General features: G+C 36.0%; 1 protein-coding gene across 4 annotated transcripts; it reads right to left on the bottom strand.

Moving 5' to 3' along the window:
* Positions 1 to 367: 367 nt before the first annotated feature.
* Positions 368 to 7,501, bottom strand: LOC143207744 (uncharacterized). 4 transcript variants are annotated; one of them, XM_076421517.1, is made up of 15 exons: positions 7,186 to 7,501; positions 6,425 to 6,579; positions 6,233 to 6,334; positions 6,035 to 6,159; positions 5,782 to 5,965; positions 5,536 to 5,639; positions 5,329 to 5,445; positions 5,130 to 5,245; positions 4,994 to 5,042; positions 4,464 to 4,649; positions 4,173 to 4,368; positions 3,121 to 4,059; positions 1,997 to 2,157; positions 1,776 to 1,923; positions 368 to 1,351 (listed from the first exon to the last, which is right to left on the bottom strand). In XM_076421517.1, the coding sequence occupies exons 1-15, from the start codon at positions 7,202 to 7,204 to the stop codon at positions 368 to 370; spliced, it is 3,585 nt and encodes a 1,194-aa protein (XP_076277632.1). In that variant the 5' UTR covers positions 7,205 to 7,501. The 4 variants fall into 4 exon arrangements, with proteins under 4 accessions (XP_076277632.1, XP_076277633.1, XP_076277631.1 ...); XM_076421518.1 differs by having other exon boundaries at positions 7,381 to 7,399; XM_076421516.1 differs by lacking the exon at positions 7,186 to 7,501 and adding an exon at positions 6,979 to 7,156 and having other exon boundaries at positions 4,464 to 4,646.
* Between the last annotated feature and the right edge of the window lie 10,804 nt (positions 7,502 to 18,305).

The raw sequence follows: 18,305 nt of genomic DNA, 5'->3' as shown, positions 1-18,305 counted from the left end.
ATAAAATATCTATATAATACCAATTAAATTAATACAGAGACTACAATTGTTAAACAATACGTTAGAGTGGAAATGTCGCATATACGGAATTAAAAATTATAGATTTACCCACTTGTACTTTAAAAAGTATGGTAAATTAGACATAGTATGTATCACTAACAAAGTTTAGGTACTACTATACTACTTACGACAGTTGTGTACTGCATGAAAAAACGTATCGGATTTAGAAAAATGCTTCCCAATGGTACAGTTAGATTAATACTTTCGTATTCTTTAAATAAATATACATATATTTGTGTTACGTTATCTATTGAATAAACGTTCTTCAAAATGACAATCGGTCCACTTTACATCGCTTTTCGGGTGACTAAATGAAAAATGTATTGAAATATCTTGTACCTGACTCCGTAGTGTCTGCAGATATTATCTCGCTATCGGTTTTTATGTCATTATCTTCATTTACGTAACTTTTCAATTCTGCTATTCGATTTCCATTCGATTTCAAAGACAACGAAAAATTTCCAAGGTGCTTTGACTCATCCACCAAAGAATTCGCAATATGATTATTCGGCATACTAATTCTTCCGCTTATGTCGTTCCACTCCTTCAAGAGGCCCACTTCGTCGAGGTTTCGCTCTTCGTTCTTTCTTCTGCTATTCGAAAACAACTGTGGATTAGTGTCGATAAAGCTTTCTATCTTCTCCAAGTCGATGCTTATTTTAAGGTGGTCTCCGTTCCCGTTTACATTCTTCTTCTTGTTCTCCGGTTTACCATTGGCACAAAATGATTTTGCAGCGTCAATAAGATCGTTGTTACTCATACTTTCAACGCTTCCGATCTTTCGAAGATTTTGTTTTACACTGTTAGCATTTCGAAAGCACTTGTCGTTCGCGTGTGTAACAAGCTCGTCCGTGTTATAAATATTTTCGGAATCGGTTGATAAATTAACGCTCTCTCGATGATGCCATTTGCTATCCTCTTCGATTGTTTTCGATGAATTGTACACAGAATTTGACGTATTGCTGTCTTCGTTTGGATTGTTGCCATTATCTGCTAAACTTTTACACGATCCAGATATTGGATCCAAATTCTCCTTGGCATCATCGCGATAACTCTTGGGCTGGTCGCTAATAAACACACCGTGTTTGTCCTTAGCTTTTGGGATAGGTGTACTTGTTCTACCATGTAAAGAACTCTCGGGTTTCAAAGTCGACGAAATTTCGCTGTGCGTTTTGTGATACTTCTGCTGAACGGTCCTCCGCGCGGATACATCGAATTTAGATACATTTTTTCTTGGTGTGGCCGAGCTCTCCATATTAATATTTACAGAAAACTTATTGCATAAGATCATCTGCAAGAAAAAGTGAAACTTTGCATATTTGTAACTTGATGCATATCTAATATCTACAAATGACGAGCGGCAATAATGCTTCGAAATCAATGTAAACTCATAATTCGAAAAATACTGAGAATTACCAACTCGTCTTGTATTATATTATATAAGTTATAATTAGACTGTGTGGATCTTTATGCATTTATGGTTTCTAAAAATTAAAAAAACAAATGCTAGAGTACAAAATTTGACAGAATTTAATACGATTCGATTTTTATTTATTTCAGACCTGCAAAGACTACTACCACTGAAAATACGATTTTATTTGACTCCATTTTCTTAAAATTCGTCTGTAAAAATTGCAAATTGCATAAAGATCCGCTGTCTAGTTATTGCTATATTGTTATATATATTATCATATTATTCAAAATGTATTACTAACCAACAAATTATTCGAGTTACATACGCGGAACTTTAAATCGCATAAACGGATATATTCTGGTATCAGTCGATAGTGATCACTTTCACTAGTTCTGTTTCGTCTTTGAATAATGGTATTGGCGATTGTGTTGGGATTTGATACGGTAGCCCTGCAATTGAAAGAATACCTTGATCGTGTAACTGGAACTTTATAAAAGCTAATTATATTATAGTCAAGCTCACATCTCAATATTGGTCTGTGATTCTTGATGATCTGCTGTTTCCGATTGCAATGAGATGTGTCTGATATTTTCTTTTCTGGAGCTAATCTTGTCATCCCCGGTGAGGATTCTGTATCCTGATCTGGCTGCAGCAACAGGACTGGTGCCTGCATCCGCGTCACACTGTTAGAATTCCAAGTTATACACTGAAGAAAAGGTACGGGGAGATTTATAGAAGAATACACAATCCCCGTACCCTACTTCCAATCAGAATTAACCCTTAAATTGAAATTTAACTTTGCTGCTATAAATATAAACGAATGCATAGAACACAGAGGAGTTTTATTGTATAATATTTTCTTTTTCTTTAAATTGTTGCTACGATGGTCGCTCGATACAGGGGAGAGGATACTGTGTTCTTCTCCATACCAAACTCTGGGGATAATAGTTTTTTAATACTTTCAACTTCAATGGTGTACAGGACATGGCAGCGTTTTCCATTTTCAAAAATAATAGATATTTAAGTGCTTCACATATACCATATAAGTGAAGTAAATAAGATAAGTAAAGTGTTAACAATAATGAAATGTATTTATACAGTGTTTTATGGTAAGCAATATTAGTGCAAAGTGTATGCAAATAAAAAAGATCAAAATAAAATTTGGAGCATGAAAAGAACACTTTTTAAAAGATGAATTTAAGGGTTAACAACCTGAGACTGTTTCGAGACATTATCGGCTGTACAGAGAGAGAGAGAGAGAGAGAGAGAGAGAGAGAGATTTATGCATATAATGTTTCTGTTACACTCTATGCGTAGGCGTAACAGAATATATACCAGTCTGTGCATCTGAAATGTCCCTATGCTAATCTATGCATATGTAGACTGTGGATCTGTATGCATTTATGAAAAAATTAGTTGGATGAAATATAAAACGGTAATAGATTAGAAAAATTTAAGAATATTGTAATGCTGTTTCTAACGTAACAAAGTCATTAAAGGATGAAATCAATTTTTATTTTATTTCTGTTTTCCACGATCAATGCAGAATATTTTTATTTTGCATAAAGATCCGCAGTCTACTAATCTATATAATGTGAAACACAGAGTGTACAACAGTGTAGATTATATCGTATTATAATACTTACGTTTCTTACATCGGTTTGAATATTTCTAGCTTTAGACGTTGCTCCGCTGTCACTGATGCCATCTTCTTCTTTGCGTTCTTTCAAGGACGTTGATCCGATTTCATTATTTGATATTCTTGACGAATCTTTTTTGATCGCGTGCTGTATATTGGACGTTCGAATATCCGTAAAGTCCGTATTTACATCGCAATGCTTTTCCATTCGAGAATGCATTTGATTACCAACATTACTATCTTGATTAATTAGCGTTATATCCGTATTGGATATCGAAGCTAAAGCATTATTTCGAAATACGTTAGACTTCGAACTATCATTAATATCTACATTTGCACGCAACGATTGCTTTTCGTTTTCGTATTGTATGTCAAGACTTCTTCTGACCTTCTTCGATTTATCTTCCGATGCGTGTAGCGAATTCGTAATAACATGGTAAATTGTTCTTTTCAATTGCGTGTTTAAATTATCACTACTTGAATGCGACGAATGAGGCCTCGGACTTGGTTTCTGTAACGAACATCGAACATCACTGTTGGTTTCCCGTTTTCCAACAAATGACACATCTTCAAATTCCTCGGTTGTTAAAGAAATAACATTGCTAATTTGAATATTCGACAACGAGTCACTGGAATCGCAATCATTTTCTACATTTAAACGTATCGTTTCCTCCAAATCAATGGATTCTTTATCTTGTAAACTGTGCAAACTGTGTTCCTTTAATCTGTCAGACTTGGCAACTCCTAGATTATTACTATCATTTTGTCGTACTGTTGCACTGTTCGTGTGTAACACTTCTTTTCCAAAACAATTAGAACTCTGTATCGTTGTATCACTTTCCTTATCCTTAAGGACATCATTTTTTAACGGAAAAACATTACTCTGTACAGGTTCATCAATATTAGCAATGACTATTGTATCATTCAGCGAACTGGTTGATGCACTCTGTAATATACACGTATATTTACCTTATATGTACACACATATATTTTAGTGTTAAAAAATTTTGCTAATGTAAAATCTAGCTAATGGAATTTTAATGAATTCATTATGTTTACCATTTCATCGTCGCTGTCGAGCATAATAACATCATTATTTGAAGGAATCGTTACAGATTTGCAAGTTCCGCTTTCCGGTAAGTTCGATTTTCCCGATGGAGCATGTTTCTTATTTGTATATTCCTCTACGTCTACTACATCCAAAATCGTATTCGTTTGTTCAATATCCCGTTGACTGCTATTACTCTTCTGTAATCTGCCGAGTATTAAGATACATTTGTGTCACAAGAAAAACCTCAATGTGTAATAAACAACGAAATTCGCGATGTCGCAAAACGTATTTGTACTGACTCTTCCATTTGTTTGGCAATTTCATATTGTTGCTTTAATTTGAACGTCCGTGGACCAGGACGTAACTTGATGGTAGGTGGCTGTTGCGTCTCAACTGGAATTTGTGTATTTATCGTGTACGGCATAGGCGATTCTTTGCCAACAGAAATATCACTGTCACTTTCTTCCGAGTCAGAGTCATTTCTCCTTAAATAATTCCAAACATAAATCAAGTACCAGTTAGACTCGCATATAATAATTATTAGACAGTGGATCTTTACGCAAAATAAAAACTTTTTATCTGATTTCCAGCAAACAGGAGTGAAATAGAAATTTATTTATTAATTAGTTTAATAGATTGAAAATAATATTATATTATAACAGTGTGTACTTTTAAATTCTTCCAATGTTTTTACTGTTTTAAATTACACCTACTCTTTTTCGTCATAAATGCATAAAATCCACTGTCTAATAATTATGCATTATTGTCGATTTAGCTAAAAGTCTTACTACTAGTAATTACAACAGATAAATAAACGAAAAATACATACTGTAATATACTTAGAATCGTGTTTACGTTACTATTTTGGTTGGATTTATCTGTAAATAACGTTATGACGTTACAATGGATCACTGTCGAATTTATCCTACGAAAAATATAGAATATAGAACTTATTGGTGCTTCACCTAGAATAGAAGTGCATTCTACGCATTCCCAAATTGGAGTACCCCATTTTAGTTGGCCACACTCCATGTGAATTCCCTGAGATCCACAAGTTCGACAGAGCGTTAACTCCCACTTTCTATTATAATGTATTTTGAAAATTAAAAAATACAATAGGAGAAACTTCTTCTGTGTGAAAATAAGAAATACATTCTCACTTACGCATTAATACTGGTATATTTTCTACCTTTAGGGCATAAACAGATTGGAGCATCGCACTGATCGTGTCTGTATAAAAGATCTTGAAACGCGTTTGGCTCCAGTTCCCAAGAAGCATCTCTGGAAAGAAAATCGTTATTTTATCGGTCATCGACATTTGAACGATTTACCGAACATATATCAAATCTACAGAATCTCCCTCAAACTTACTGTCTAGGAATAAAAATACCATATTCTAGCATTGCTTTCTGGAACTTCTTTTTATCATTGCACAAAGGACACTTAAAAAAGTAACCGGCACTCATAGCTAGTTGCTAAAACATAATGTTTATAACTGGATATATGCAGTTCTACGTATTTAAAAGATCATGGAGGATGTGTTCGAAAATATCTAGATATATAGAGCTCTATATAATAGAGTACTCAATATATTTCAAGAAATTCTAGTTAACTTACCTGAACACATTTTCTATGAAACCACGTATTTTTTTTACAACACGGCGCCCATATTGTATTAATTATATCAGACGGATTTACATTGTCATAACATATATAACATTTAATATCGGCGATTCGCTCTAATTCATCTCTCACCTTCAGATCTACTTTCTGTCTTGGTCTATGATTCTGACAATACGACCTACGAAATAATACTGTTTCCATTTCTAAAGAAAACTGATTTGTAAATAATAGAAAATTAAGCGAATACCTAAATTCACCAAAAAATTGGTGTAAGGATCCAGCCCTTAGCCCACAAGGATAATGAAATATCTTTTTACACCTGGAATTACAACATCCCAAAGTAGCACCACTCTTCTTACAATAAGAGCATGCCTTTAAAAAAGAAAAATACATGTTAGATATACAATAAATTACGTCTTATGTATTTCTTCGCGAGATCAATTACCAATCGTTTTCCTCTGCGTATCTCCTTTTCTATATCCGATACTAAAAATCCCAGAATTCCATCATCATCGCTTCCTTTCTGTTCCATATTAGAAGATAGTAGCTATAAAGTATATTACATATTTGAATACATTAATCGTAAGTGTATGTGCATTTATGTAGAGTGAAAGAAAATTATATATAAAGTACACACCAAACAATAATAATGCGTGACAACATCGCCATGTTCATAAAACTTCCCATATTCTAATTCATTGTCATCCGATAGACCACAAAAACAGCATCTCTTTCGGTCGAGAAACTTGCGTTTCGACATTTTATTTCCTCGAGGACGCAACATATGCATTTCTAATGAAACACATTAATCAAAATCATAGAAACTCTCCTAAGTGATTATTAGACAGCGGATCTTTATGCAAAATAAAAATGTTCTACTTTAATTGCAACAAACTGAAATGAAATAGAAATTTATTTTCTTTGTTAACATGGTTAATGGGTTAAAACTAATATAACAGTATTTTTAAATTCTTCGAATGTTATTACTGTTTTAAATCACACCTACTCATTTTTCTCATAAGTGCATAAAATCCGCTGTCTATTTAGTGATTATTATAAACTATATCGAAGTTAACCCTTATTTTTAGGGTTCGGTAGTTTCAACGTAAATTGAAAAACTCGTGTACAATTTGAAGCACCGTATTAATATAACAAACAGTCCCTCTGATATTGATACGTAAAATAGAATACTTTTTCTTAAAATACACTTCGGAATTTGTCGCTTCATAGATGCATGTTCATAAAAAGTTGAGTTGCAAAGTGTACGCGACTTATTTATGAATTATCGTGTTCGACGAAATTCAAAACATGTAGTTTCTTTTACAAGTGAACGATTAATCTGTGACAACGAGAAAAGTGATAAAATTTCGGTTGATTATTAAATACGTTAGGACCTACCTGTATGTATGTATATCATATAAAATTAGCAAAGCCACTTCTTTTCAAAAAGCGATACTGCGCGGGATAGGTTCGTGAAAGTGTATTACAACTAATAGCTATAAGTGTTCACATATTTTACTAATAATACATACAGTAATAAAACATTGATAGATTGAATAGATAGAATATTTTTTACTTTTCTCCACTACCTACATAAATAGTCAACTGTTTTTGAGTGAAAACCACGACAAAACACGCAATCGCAACATGAAGAATGTAAACGTATCCGTCATCCGTTGACACGGCAATGGCGGTATAATTCACGTTCACCGTTCACCGCTAGAGGGCTATAAGCAGTGTCGCCAGAAAGTGACCGAACCGTCACGGGGGTGGCTCTATGGCGCACAGCTCTTTGGCGCACGCTCAATTGGACACAGCTCTATGGCGCACACGGCTGTTTGGCGCACAGCGGGCCCTGATAACCAGGCCTGCCGAGGGTAGATCCTACCTAGAGCTAAGAATTGGCCCGTTCCGAGCTGCGTTATTGTTCGAGTTGCTCAAGGTGGGATTAACTCGATTTTTGCCTGGGATTCTCCGCGCGTATTAGTAGCTATTTTTGCCGTCTAATAGCGGAGGGCAATAGCCGAAGGCAAATTGAAGGCAGCCGGCCGGCCGAAGCTGAATTTGTTTAAGAGGGCAGTACCGTCGAGTCGTACTGATGTGATGATGTGATTGGCGAATATAATAACAGATCTGGGCGACGCTGGCTCGAAAAACACATGTTGCTGCAAGTTGCAGCCATTTGCAGCCTGCAACTCATCCTTTGTCGGAGTGGATGACGTGGGGACTGGAACTGTCTTACTGAGTGTAATTGAGTGTTACTGAGCAAGAGAAGGTGAGAAGCAAAGAGGATTAGTCAGAATTAGTCCTCTTCAGTCCTCTTTGGTGAGAAGCAGCAACAGCAACATGTATTTTTCGAGCCAGCGTCGCCCAGGTCTGTGCAGGTCTGTATAATAAGACAATCCTCTTTTCAACCATTTTCAACCAAGAAGAAATGCGGTGAGAGCAGCACTGTACTCGAGCGATTCACGGGAGGAGTTACGAAGAAAACTGATCTTCCAGAACCTGTTTATCAGATTTGTCCTGCAAATCATCTTCTGTGTTCGCGCAAGTCAAGGTTTGTAAAAATTTGACTAATAGTTGATTAATAAAGAAAAATAATCAAACTAAATGAAAAAATATAATATTTATTATTTCCTACTTCATTCATTTATTATCCCTTCTGATATTGAGTAGTCTGAATTTAAAATTATTAATATTTAAACATTAAAATAAGTGTATAGTAGTCATACAAAAAATATAAATTTTCTTTTCCGTCGAACGACACTTTTTTTCCATAAACACATTTCAATAAATTTCGAAATGTAATGAATTGAAATTGAACTGTAGAGAAAATGGTATGGCAATGCAATTTTTATAGTTTCCATCTCTTGCAATCTATGCAGACAATTTTTATTTCGCATAAAGATCCGCAGTCTAAGAAAAATAACATAAATATGAGAATAAGTAAAATTTGCATGTGCACAAAATGTGCATCTGTGCGTAGTGGGGAGCTGCCGCGCCTGCGCACGACCGTTTGCGTTATTCCGAACGACACGCTGATCGTATCGATTGGTGTCGATCGATCTTCTTCCTCGTGCGCTCGATTACTTCGCTGCTGACATCTGCCACATCAGTGCGAACTACCCTCACCGACGATGCGGCCCTGTAAAACGATATTAGCCAATCAGATCAGTAGACGCGACGGTACTGCCCTCTTAAACAAATTCAGCTTCGGCCGGCCGGCTGCCTTCAATTTGCCTTCTGCTATTGCCCTCCGCTATTAGACGGCAAAAATAGCTACTAATACGCGCGGAGAATCCCAGGCAAAAATCGAGAATTTGGTTATCAGGGGAATTAGTGATGGGCACCATCGACTAAAAACTATCGACTAAATCGATAGTATTCAACTACTATTTTCAGTCGACTGATTTTTTAAACTATCGACTGAATTTAGTAGTGGTGGGGTTACTATTTTCAGTCGACTGTTTACACGTCGCCATCTTGAAATTTCAAATGTCAGTGTCAGACGATGAAACGAAAAGGTTAGAAATACATAATTATGACAGGACGTGCAAATATGCAAGTAATGAAATATGTAATAGATATTTCAATACTTTAATTCATATTGGATGTTAAAATCTTATTGCTATTTATGCAATATAAACTATATATGTGATATAAATAAATTGTGTACATTTATATTTATAACGTAGTGTATGAATTTATTATTAAATAAAGACAAAATCATTCAATCACGAAATTTAATATCTCTGTACTGTCCCATACTGTCCTACGTCATACTATTCATTCAACAAGCGAACATCGAGAATAAGAGTAAATACGAGAATAACCTGTAAACGACTGAAACCTATCGACTAAATTCAGTTACTGAATCAGTCAGGGGCTAGTCTACCCTCGATTTGTAACTAGAAAATTACTAGAATCTTACTAGATTTTGGGTCGAAAATATGGGTTTCGTACTAAACGTTGTTTGACCTTATTAGAACAAATTGTGGGCTGTGTGAGGGCTCATTCGAAAGAGGAAGGTTAGACGCAGCGCGCTTTTCTCACGAGGTTAACGAGATTATGTTAATAATTAATAATATGAGGGCCCAAAGTAGAGAAAAAATCTAGGAAAAAATCCCGCAGATTTCAATGCATTTTCTGTCTCTAATAGACTTTTTTGACTTATGAGATGAGAAAAGCGCGCTGCGTTGAACCTTCCTCTTTCGAATGAGCCCTCACCCAGCTCAAAATATGCTCGTATAAGGTCAAACAACGTTTAGTTCCGAACCCATTCTTTCTAGTAAGATTCTAGTTATTTGCTAGATATTTTCTATTTACTAGAATCTTACTAGATTTTGGGTCGACTAGCCCCTTAAGGGGGTAGTATACCCTCGATTTGTAACTAGAAAATTACTAGAATCTTACTAGATTTTGGGTCGAAAATATGGGTTTCGTACTAAACGTTGTTTGACCTTATTAGAACAAATTGTGGGCTGTGTGAGGGCTCATTCGAAAGAGGAAGAATAGACGCAGCGCGCTTTTCTCACGAGGTTAACGAGATTATGTTAATAACTAATAATATGATGGCCCAAAGTCGAGAAAAAATCTAGGAAAAAATCCCGCAGATTTCAATGCATTTTCTGTCTCTAATAGACTTTTTTGACTTATGAGATGAGAAAAGCGCGCTGCGTTGAACCTTCCTCTTTCGAATGAGCCCTCACACAGCTCAAAATATGCTCGTATAAGGTCAAACAACGTTTAGTTCCGAACCCATTTTTTCGACCCAAAATCTAGTAAGATTCTAGTAAATAGCAAATATCTAGCAAATAACTAGAATCTTACTAGAAAGAATGGGTTCGGAACTAAACGTTGTTTGACCTTATACGAGCATATTTTGAGCTGGGTGAGGGCTCATTCTAAAGAGGAAGGTTCAACGCAGCGCGCTTTTCTCATCTCATAAGTCAAAAAAGTCTTTTAGAGACAGAAAATGCATTGAAATCTGCGGATTTTTTTCCTAGATTTTTTCTCGACTTTGAGCCATCATATTATTAGATATAAACATAATCTCGTTAACCTCGTGAGAAAAGCGCGCTGCGTCTAACCTTCCTCTTTCGAATGAGCCCTCACACAGCCCACAATTTGTTCTAATAAGGTCAATCAACGTCTGGCCGCAAACCCATATTTTCGACCCAAAATCTAGTAAGATTCTAGGTATTTTCTAGTTACAAATCGAGGGTATACTACCCCCATAACGGCGGATGTTATGAATAAATTTTATAAGATTTACTATCAAATACATTCACTCATTAGCGATATCGAATTATTAAAAATTATTTTTATTATTATTAATTATTTAATTATTGTCTGGTATATTTACCCCAATTTACTCTTACTGTGCCTATAATACTAAGTGAGCACTGCAGTACAATGCTGTAAGAGTGAGTGAGAAATGAGATCTATACGTAGGCATAGACTATAGCCCGCAATCTAGACGTATAACCACTAAAACGAAATTTCAGTCGACTAAAAACTATCGACTAAATATTCGATAGTATGTATAGGGTGAAAGTCGCAGATTTTCAGCCAGGGCATTTCGCCCTTACGTGATCATCTTTCGTTTGTAGCTCATTGCAATGTTGACCGATTTCGATGAAATTTTCAGTATGCATATGTAGGGATAGAGACGGGAATGCATGTGTGATAAAGACGGGAATGTATGTGTGAGTGTGTGTGTGAATGTCCGATGAGTGTCGCTTGAAGAAATGAACGAATGTTGTAAGAAAGACGATCGGCCGAGGCTCCGTGGGCAACGCCGAACGGAGAGCCGTCAGTCTTTTTCCGGAGCAGTTGTAGAAAAGTCGGAATAAATATTATCAAACTTCCCTCGAATATTACTATCTTACACATATAAGTTACCGAAATCTATAAAACGCATTTTTTAAATTATCGTTACATGCCCAGATAAAAAAGTTGACAAAACATCATTTTTTAATATTTTGTAAACGTTACACAAGTATGTAAACGCTAACGTCTTAGTACGACAGTAATGGTGTTTTGGAGTTATTTAAATTGAAATATCTCGTGAACTACTAACTTTTCGACATACATAGGTTAGTACTTTTTTTTTCAACAAATGTCCAGCTGGATCGATTGATGTATTAAAAAATACCTCATACCATTTAAAAAAGTCAAGATGACCTTGATATCTCTAAAAAAAATGACATAAAACAAAATTTTTTTTGGCATCGTGTCAGCCCCATTGTACCATTCAACTGTGTCCTTACCATATTTTACGTATCTTTAGAAACAACAAAGATATTTGAGGTACAAACGTTAGGTGACTCATCCTGTATATATTGTGATTATTACACGTTGTTGCCTCTGCTTCCCCAAACTTGTGGCCCGTAGTACGTTCTGGCATAGGCGGGATACCTCAAAAATACAAAGAAAATCAGTAATGTACAATATATGTATGTGCGTTGAATGGCATAATTAGATATACGTACCACGCGAAAAATTAGAGGTCTTCCTCTTCCCCGGTTGCCGCAGCTTCCTTCTCCTCCTTCCCTGGATAGCACATTATATTTTTCCTCCGTTCTGTAAATTAGATTTTCAATTACACAGTGAGTAAATGTGAGTATTTAATTTTCTTCGCTTATTTCTCATCTCAACGAATTTTCTAATTTCTGGTGCTACAATTACAAAAGGTCTTCTGACGTTTTTCATCAACTAATATACCTAACTGATTCAAATATTGCAATGATATTTATAAAAAATCGATTAAAGTTGAACTACAAACAAACGAATGTACTACCAGAAATGAAAAAATTCCATGATGAGAAGCAAGTGAAGAAGATTAAATACTTGCCTTACTGAATTGGTTTTAGCCATCATTTTGCCGATTTAGAATATTGTTTATATTGTATTGTAGAATACAGTTTATATCGTTTTATATAAAATATGTAACTAAGATATAGATCTAATATACAAATCTCTAATTAATATAAATTAAATATAACATTAATTATAATGATAGAGGTGTATTTTAATTTTTCCCAACCTTGTAGTTGCAAACTCTAGTTGTAAAAAATAAAAAACCCGGAAGAATTCGAAGAAATACAGATTTCATATCGAGGCGTAAATGCGACCATCTTGAATATTATTAATTTAATAATGAGGTATTGTCATCAACACTATCTCCGATTTTTTAATATTTTTAGTTACAGTTATTATTAAGTGGGTATTCTAGTCTACACCACTAAAAAAATTGATTTTTTATTTTTTGCATTTTCTGAAAGTAAATAGGACTTTTTGAACACGAGGAAGGACCATTGCATGGACCTGGGTTAGCAGACTAGTCGTAAGTATGCCATTCTCATATAACGGGTATGAGAAACTTTAAACACGCGTTTTTCTCGAAACAAAGTTTTTTTACATGGCTGACATGATATCTCAAACTCTAGTGACTAGAGTCTAGTCGACCGATTGACTTCAAAGACGTACACCTTCAGTGGATGTGCCGATATCGTCGCTGAATCAGAGTTATAGGAAAAAATGTCTTACTTTTTTTAGCTCGCTAAACATGAAACAAGCCAAGAAAATCGATATTCAATATTCAAAGTGCTACCATTATGTAAATCTCAAGAAAAATGCCACTATATGTTGGTGAAAGTTCCCTAAAAATATGTTTACACTTCTCGGCGTTCGGAAAAACTCAAAGAATAGTATCCCTGGCGTATAAATGACCCTCGGCAGACACGTGTTGGGGACTTATATCGATAAATAAAATACGTACCCCCCGTTTCAGGTAGAGACGAGTCGAGCGGACCGCTATTATGAGCCGTTGTCTATACCGCTGGTCTCGAGTTGGTATTTTTACCAGCAGACTGTATACGACTAAATGACCCTATTTATACCTCGAGAACAATATTAGTAACCACTCTTGGCCATCGATACCTTTTTAATGAAGAGGTAAAAACCCCGAAACCCTCATCGCACAGTGGGCCCAAATGCCAATCTAGCTTATAAAAAATCATAGTGATCAAACGCAGCTTCTTATTGCAACTTGTATGGAGTCGTTGTAACCGGGAGACTTCAATCTTTAAATTTATGGTAATTTGGACCACAAAAAATTTTTTTAAACATTTTATAGTCATTTACATTAATGTAATTTTAGAGAGAAGGAGCATTTCTGCGGAAATTAAAGTTACTAGCGTTTTTAGTCACAAAATGAACTGAAACGGACACTAAAATAAAAACCTCATATATATTTACAAACATACACACTTGATTAGTTTTGTACACACATCCATGCACTGAATACACACCTACACTATAAGAGAGATACTGACGATCTCTGGACAGGGAAATATAGCCATTTTTTCCAAAAATTCGTGTTTGTTTCGGGAAAAACCTTACGACCGAGGACTATTCCTCCCAACCATGATTGAGACTTCCCGGCCGCAGCCGAGGCCCCGCGGTCGCGGTCCTTATTTTATGATAGACAGGTAATTACCAGTTACTTGACTTGCACAGAAAACCGAAAGTCTTGGGGATTCTAAAAACATTTATAATAACCAGAATCCTGTTCAGAGTTTTCATCGATTACTGAGTGTTCATCTATCGCCGCGTGGACACACAGTTATCAATGCTTGTCATATTTACTCGTGCAATTTTTACTCTAATCCTGTCAATTTTCAGAATATTAAAAAAAATCTTTCACAAAACATTCTTTATATCAAATACAATTAAGTAAGTACTATAAGGTATCAGTCTTTTAAATCTTATACAGCCATCCTATTCGTTTATGTGCTGTCACAAGAAAACATAAAATTCCGTTTTACACTAGAAGTATTAATTTTATGACCTACATTGATTAAACATTTTTTACTCCTCTCAGTCAGTACTATGAACCACAAAAATCTTAAACCCTCTTTATGAGTGATCGCAAACTGTTCCAAACTTTAAAGTTACATTAAACAATTTCTGGCAAATTCTGGCAGCTGACTTTTACAAGAATTAAAAAACAGAGTCTACATTACGAAATCAAACAGGAAATTCGACGAATACGCGTAAATTTGGTTACTTACATTCGAAAAACTGAAATGCATGAAGTAAAAAATTGTCTACCTTTGAACACGGGTATTTGGAAAATTCATTAACTTTTGCAAATTCTGTAATTACAGAATGAAAGTACGTACTTTCTTCTACAAAACCCATGAAAGGCAAAATATTCGCATTTAATATTAACGTTTACCAGTAGCAAAAGCACTGGCCGTTCTGGGGGACTCTTAAAAGCCGCAGCGACTATAGACTTTTGCGTAAATATTACCCTATATAAAAAGTCTTCAGAGCAAAACAGAATATAATTTAAACATCTACAGGGATTTAAGAATGGAAACAAATAAAAAAGTAAGTAATAGTATATGATTGAAAATACGACTTTATCAGCTAGATTGGCGTTTGGGCCCACTGTGCATCGGTTTGAATGGAATAAAGTCGTTCTTTACCAGCGCACTAGTGTCAAGAATGGTTCTTTATTACTTTATTGTCGGTGCCACCAAGAATGACTCGGATATCTTTCTATGCCTCAATAGCAATGATGTGTTATACATATACTTTGCAGACCTCCACGGTCAGTTGAGAGCTGCAGCAATTCATCTTGGAGTTTTCCCATCAACTCGCACACCGTGTGCAGTGACTCTTTGACCTTTCTTCTATCTCCATGGTGGACATATTGGAATGGATTTACGAAAAATGGATTTTTTTAAGATGTTAGAAAAGTCACTTTAATAGATCATGTATAAGAATTTTTTTTTTTAAATTACTATTGCTTGGAATTTTGAAGATAAATGGTTACGATTTAACAGGTTACGATTTTTAACTTTTTTATCTGTGCCTATAATGAAAATCTAAGATATGCCTTCTAAACAGAATTGGGCAAAATATGTAATTAGATACAAATTTCGGATCACGAATAATAGATACAAAATTTGTAATTAGTTACTCTCGAAGATATAGATACAAAAGTAACTTGTATCCGATGTTTAATTAGATACTTTTGTATCCGAAGCAGAAGGATCCGAAGCTACGGATACATTTGTAACTAGTTTCTGTATCTAATTCAAAGATCCTTTCGGATCCTTCAAAATCCTTTTGACCAGGTCGAGGCTTGAATGAACACGTTCCGAGGCCCCAGGGCCGGGGGATTGCTCGGCCGTGTTTATTGCACCACTTGGCCTAGGCGCCCGAGGCACCGATGATGGGCAAAAATATTGAATTAGATACTTTTTCCAAGATATCTTCACGAGTAAAAGCAGTAAGCAGTAACCGAATTCTATCGAGTTTAGACTTTTCTTAATCGGAGGAACGCCACGAACTGTCTCGTGGCACTTTTGTGAGGGCATCACGGAAAAATAAACAAGTTCAGGATTCACTTGTCAGGGGTTTCATGCCGAGCTACCTGGCTTCACGAGTCGTGAAGATATCTTGGAAAAAGTATCTAATTCAATATTTTTGCCCATCATCGGTGCCTCGGTCGCCTAGGCCGAGTGGTGCAATAAACACGGCCGGGCGATCCCCCGGCCAGCCAGGTAGCTCGGCATGAAACCCCTGACAAGTGAATCCTGAACTTGTTGATCTTTCCGTGATGCCCTCACGAAAGTGCCACGAGCCAGTTCGTGGCGTTCTTCCGATTAAGAAAAGTCTAAACTCGATAGAATTCGGTCACTGCTTACTGCTTTTACTCGTGAAGATATCTTGGAAAAAGTATCTAATTCAATATTTTTGCCCATCATCGGTGCCTCGGTCGCCTAGGCCGAGTGGTGCAATAAACACGGCCGGGCGATCCCCCGGCCAGCCAGGTAGCTCGGCATGAAACCCCTGACAAGTGAATCCTGAACTTGTTGATCTTTCCGTGATGCCCTCACGAAAGTGCCACGAGCCAGTTCGTGGCGTTCTTCCGATTAAGAAAAGTCTAAACTCGATAGAATTCGGTCACTGCTTACTGCTTTTACTCGTGAAGATATCTTGGAAAAAGTATCTAATTCAATATTTTTGCCCATCATCGGTGCCTCGGTCGCCTAGGCCGAGTGGTGCAATAAACACGGCCGGGCGATCCCCCGGCAAGCCAGGTAGCTCGGCATGAAACCCCTGACAAGTGAATCCTGAACTTGTTGATCTTTCCGTGATGCCCTCACGAAAGTGCCACGAGCCAGTTCGTGGCGTTCTTCCGATTAAGAAAAGTCTAAACTCGATAGAATTCGGTCACTGCTTACTGCTTTTACTCGTGAAGATATCTTGGAAAAAGTATCTAATTCAATATTTTTGCCTATCATCGGTGCCTCGGGCGCCTTGGCCGAGTGGTGCAATAAACACGGCCGGGCAATCCCCCGGCCGTGTTTATTGTACTGCTATTGTGTTCTGGGCTCAGGTCTAGGGGGCCCAACCCTCGGGCCTCGGAACGTGTTCATTCAAGCCTCGAGCTGGTCAAAAGGATCTTGAAGGATCCGAAAGGATCTCTGAATTACATACAGACCATCTCTCGTCGCCAATTTTTCCACGCTTCTCCGAGCTCGCGTTTCGGTGGACCGAGTAGCTGAAACGCGAGTCGGGAGAAGCTGAGTCAACGATGGAAATGATGAAGATCCGCTAATGTAAGTTTAATTAATCATTTACAATTCAATCAAATATGTTTTTTATTTAAATGTATTAGATAATCAAATATTTCATAAATTTAATTTTTCTAACTATACAATCTATTTAAGCAAGTACAGTTTTTAAATATGTTAAATTTTGCAACAATCGTTTTGAAACAAATCAAGTTTAAAACAAATATTTTTTTATTAGTTAATATCTTTTTTTAACAGAATCTTGCGAGAAAAATTGTCTAAACAAAGTATATTTTTGCTCAGATAAAAGTTTTCGTATCCTTTTATAAACAGAATTTTCTAGGTAAATTAAATTGTTTCAACAAATATAATTTTTTGAACATGTAAATAATCTGTATTATTTTTTAAATAGGTTTAAGTAGATTATAATACATATTTAAATAGAGTAAAAAAAACCTTCAGATTTGAATAACCTGTACTCGTTTTCGTCACTCCACGTGGAGTCCGTTGTGCTATCAGGGTACTTTCGGTATTGTAAGTGATTGTAAGGGGGTAGACTGCTTTTTCCAGGATTGCAAGGGTGCGGGATTGCAATTGATTGCAATCCTGGAAACGAGTCTACCGCCCTAATGTGTATATAAATGTGAAGTCAAAAAATGAACAAAAATTGGTCATATTTCCATTCCTTCATTCTATTTGCTATTTTTCTAAATATATTCTCTAATTAATTATATTTACGTCGTAATTACATATATGTTTAAATTAGTCTCTAAATTTTACCATACTTTTCAATTCTTAGAATATATACACATAAATGGAGATGCCTACAAATACATGGACCGTTGTCCAATTTTTGGCGGACGGAACGGTAGAAGCGGTACCAAATAGTTGGCTGCAAGGCGACAAATGTTATTGGCCACC

The sequence above is a fragment of the Lasioglossum baleicum genome, chromosome 4, assembly GCF_051020765.1.
Source record: "Lasioglossum baleicum chromosome 4, iyLasBale1, whole genome shotgun sequence".
Lineage (NCBI taxonomy): Eukaryota > Metazoa > Arthropoda > Insecta > Hymenoptera > Halictidae > Lasioglossum > Lasioglossum baleicum.
Note: the sequence above shows the minus strand (reverse complement) of the source record. Positions and strands in the feature narration are given on the sequence as shown.

Bases quoted from the DNA above. Each gene is read 5' to 3' on its own strand.
- LOC143207744 (XM_076421515.1), bottom strand. From the start codon at position 7,015: ATGAAGCGACAAATTCCGAAGTGTATTTTAAGAAAAA. The intron at 6,580-6,978 runs GTATTCTATTTT...GTGTTTCATTAG, and splicing joins GAAGTGTATTTTAAGAAAAA to AAATGCATATGTTGCGTCCT. The intron at 5,246-5,328 runs GTAAGTGAGAAT...ACATTATAATAG, and splicing joins AAATATACCAGTATTAATGC to AAAGTGGGAGTTAACGCTCT.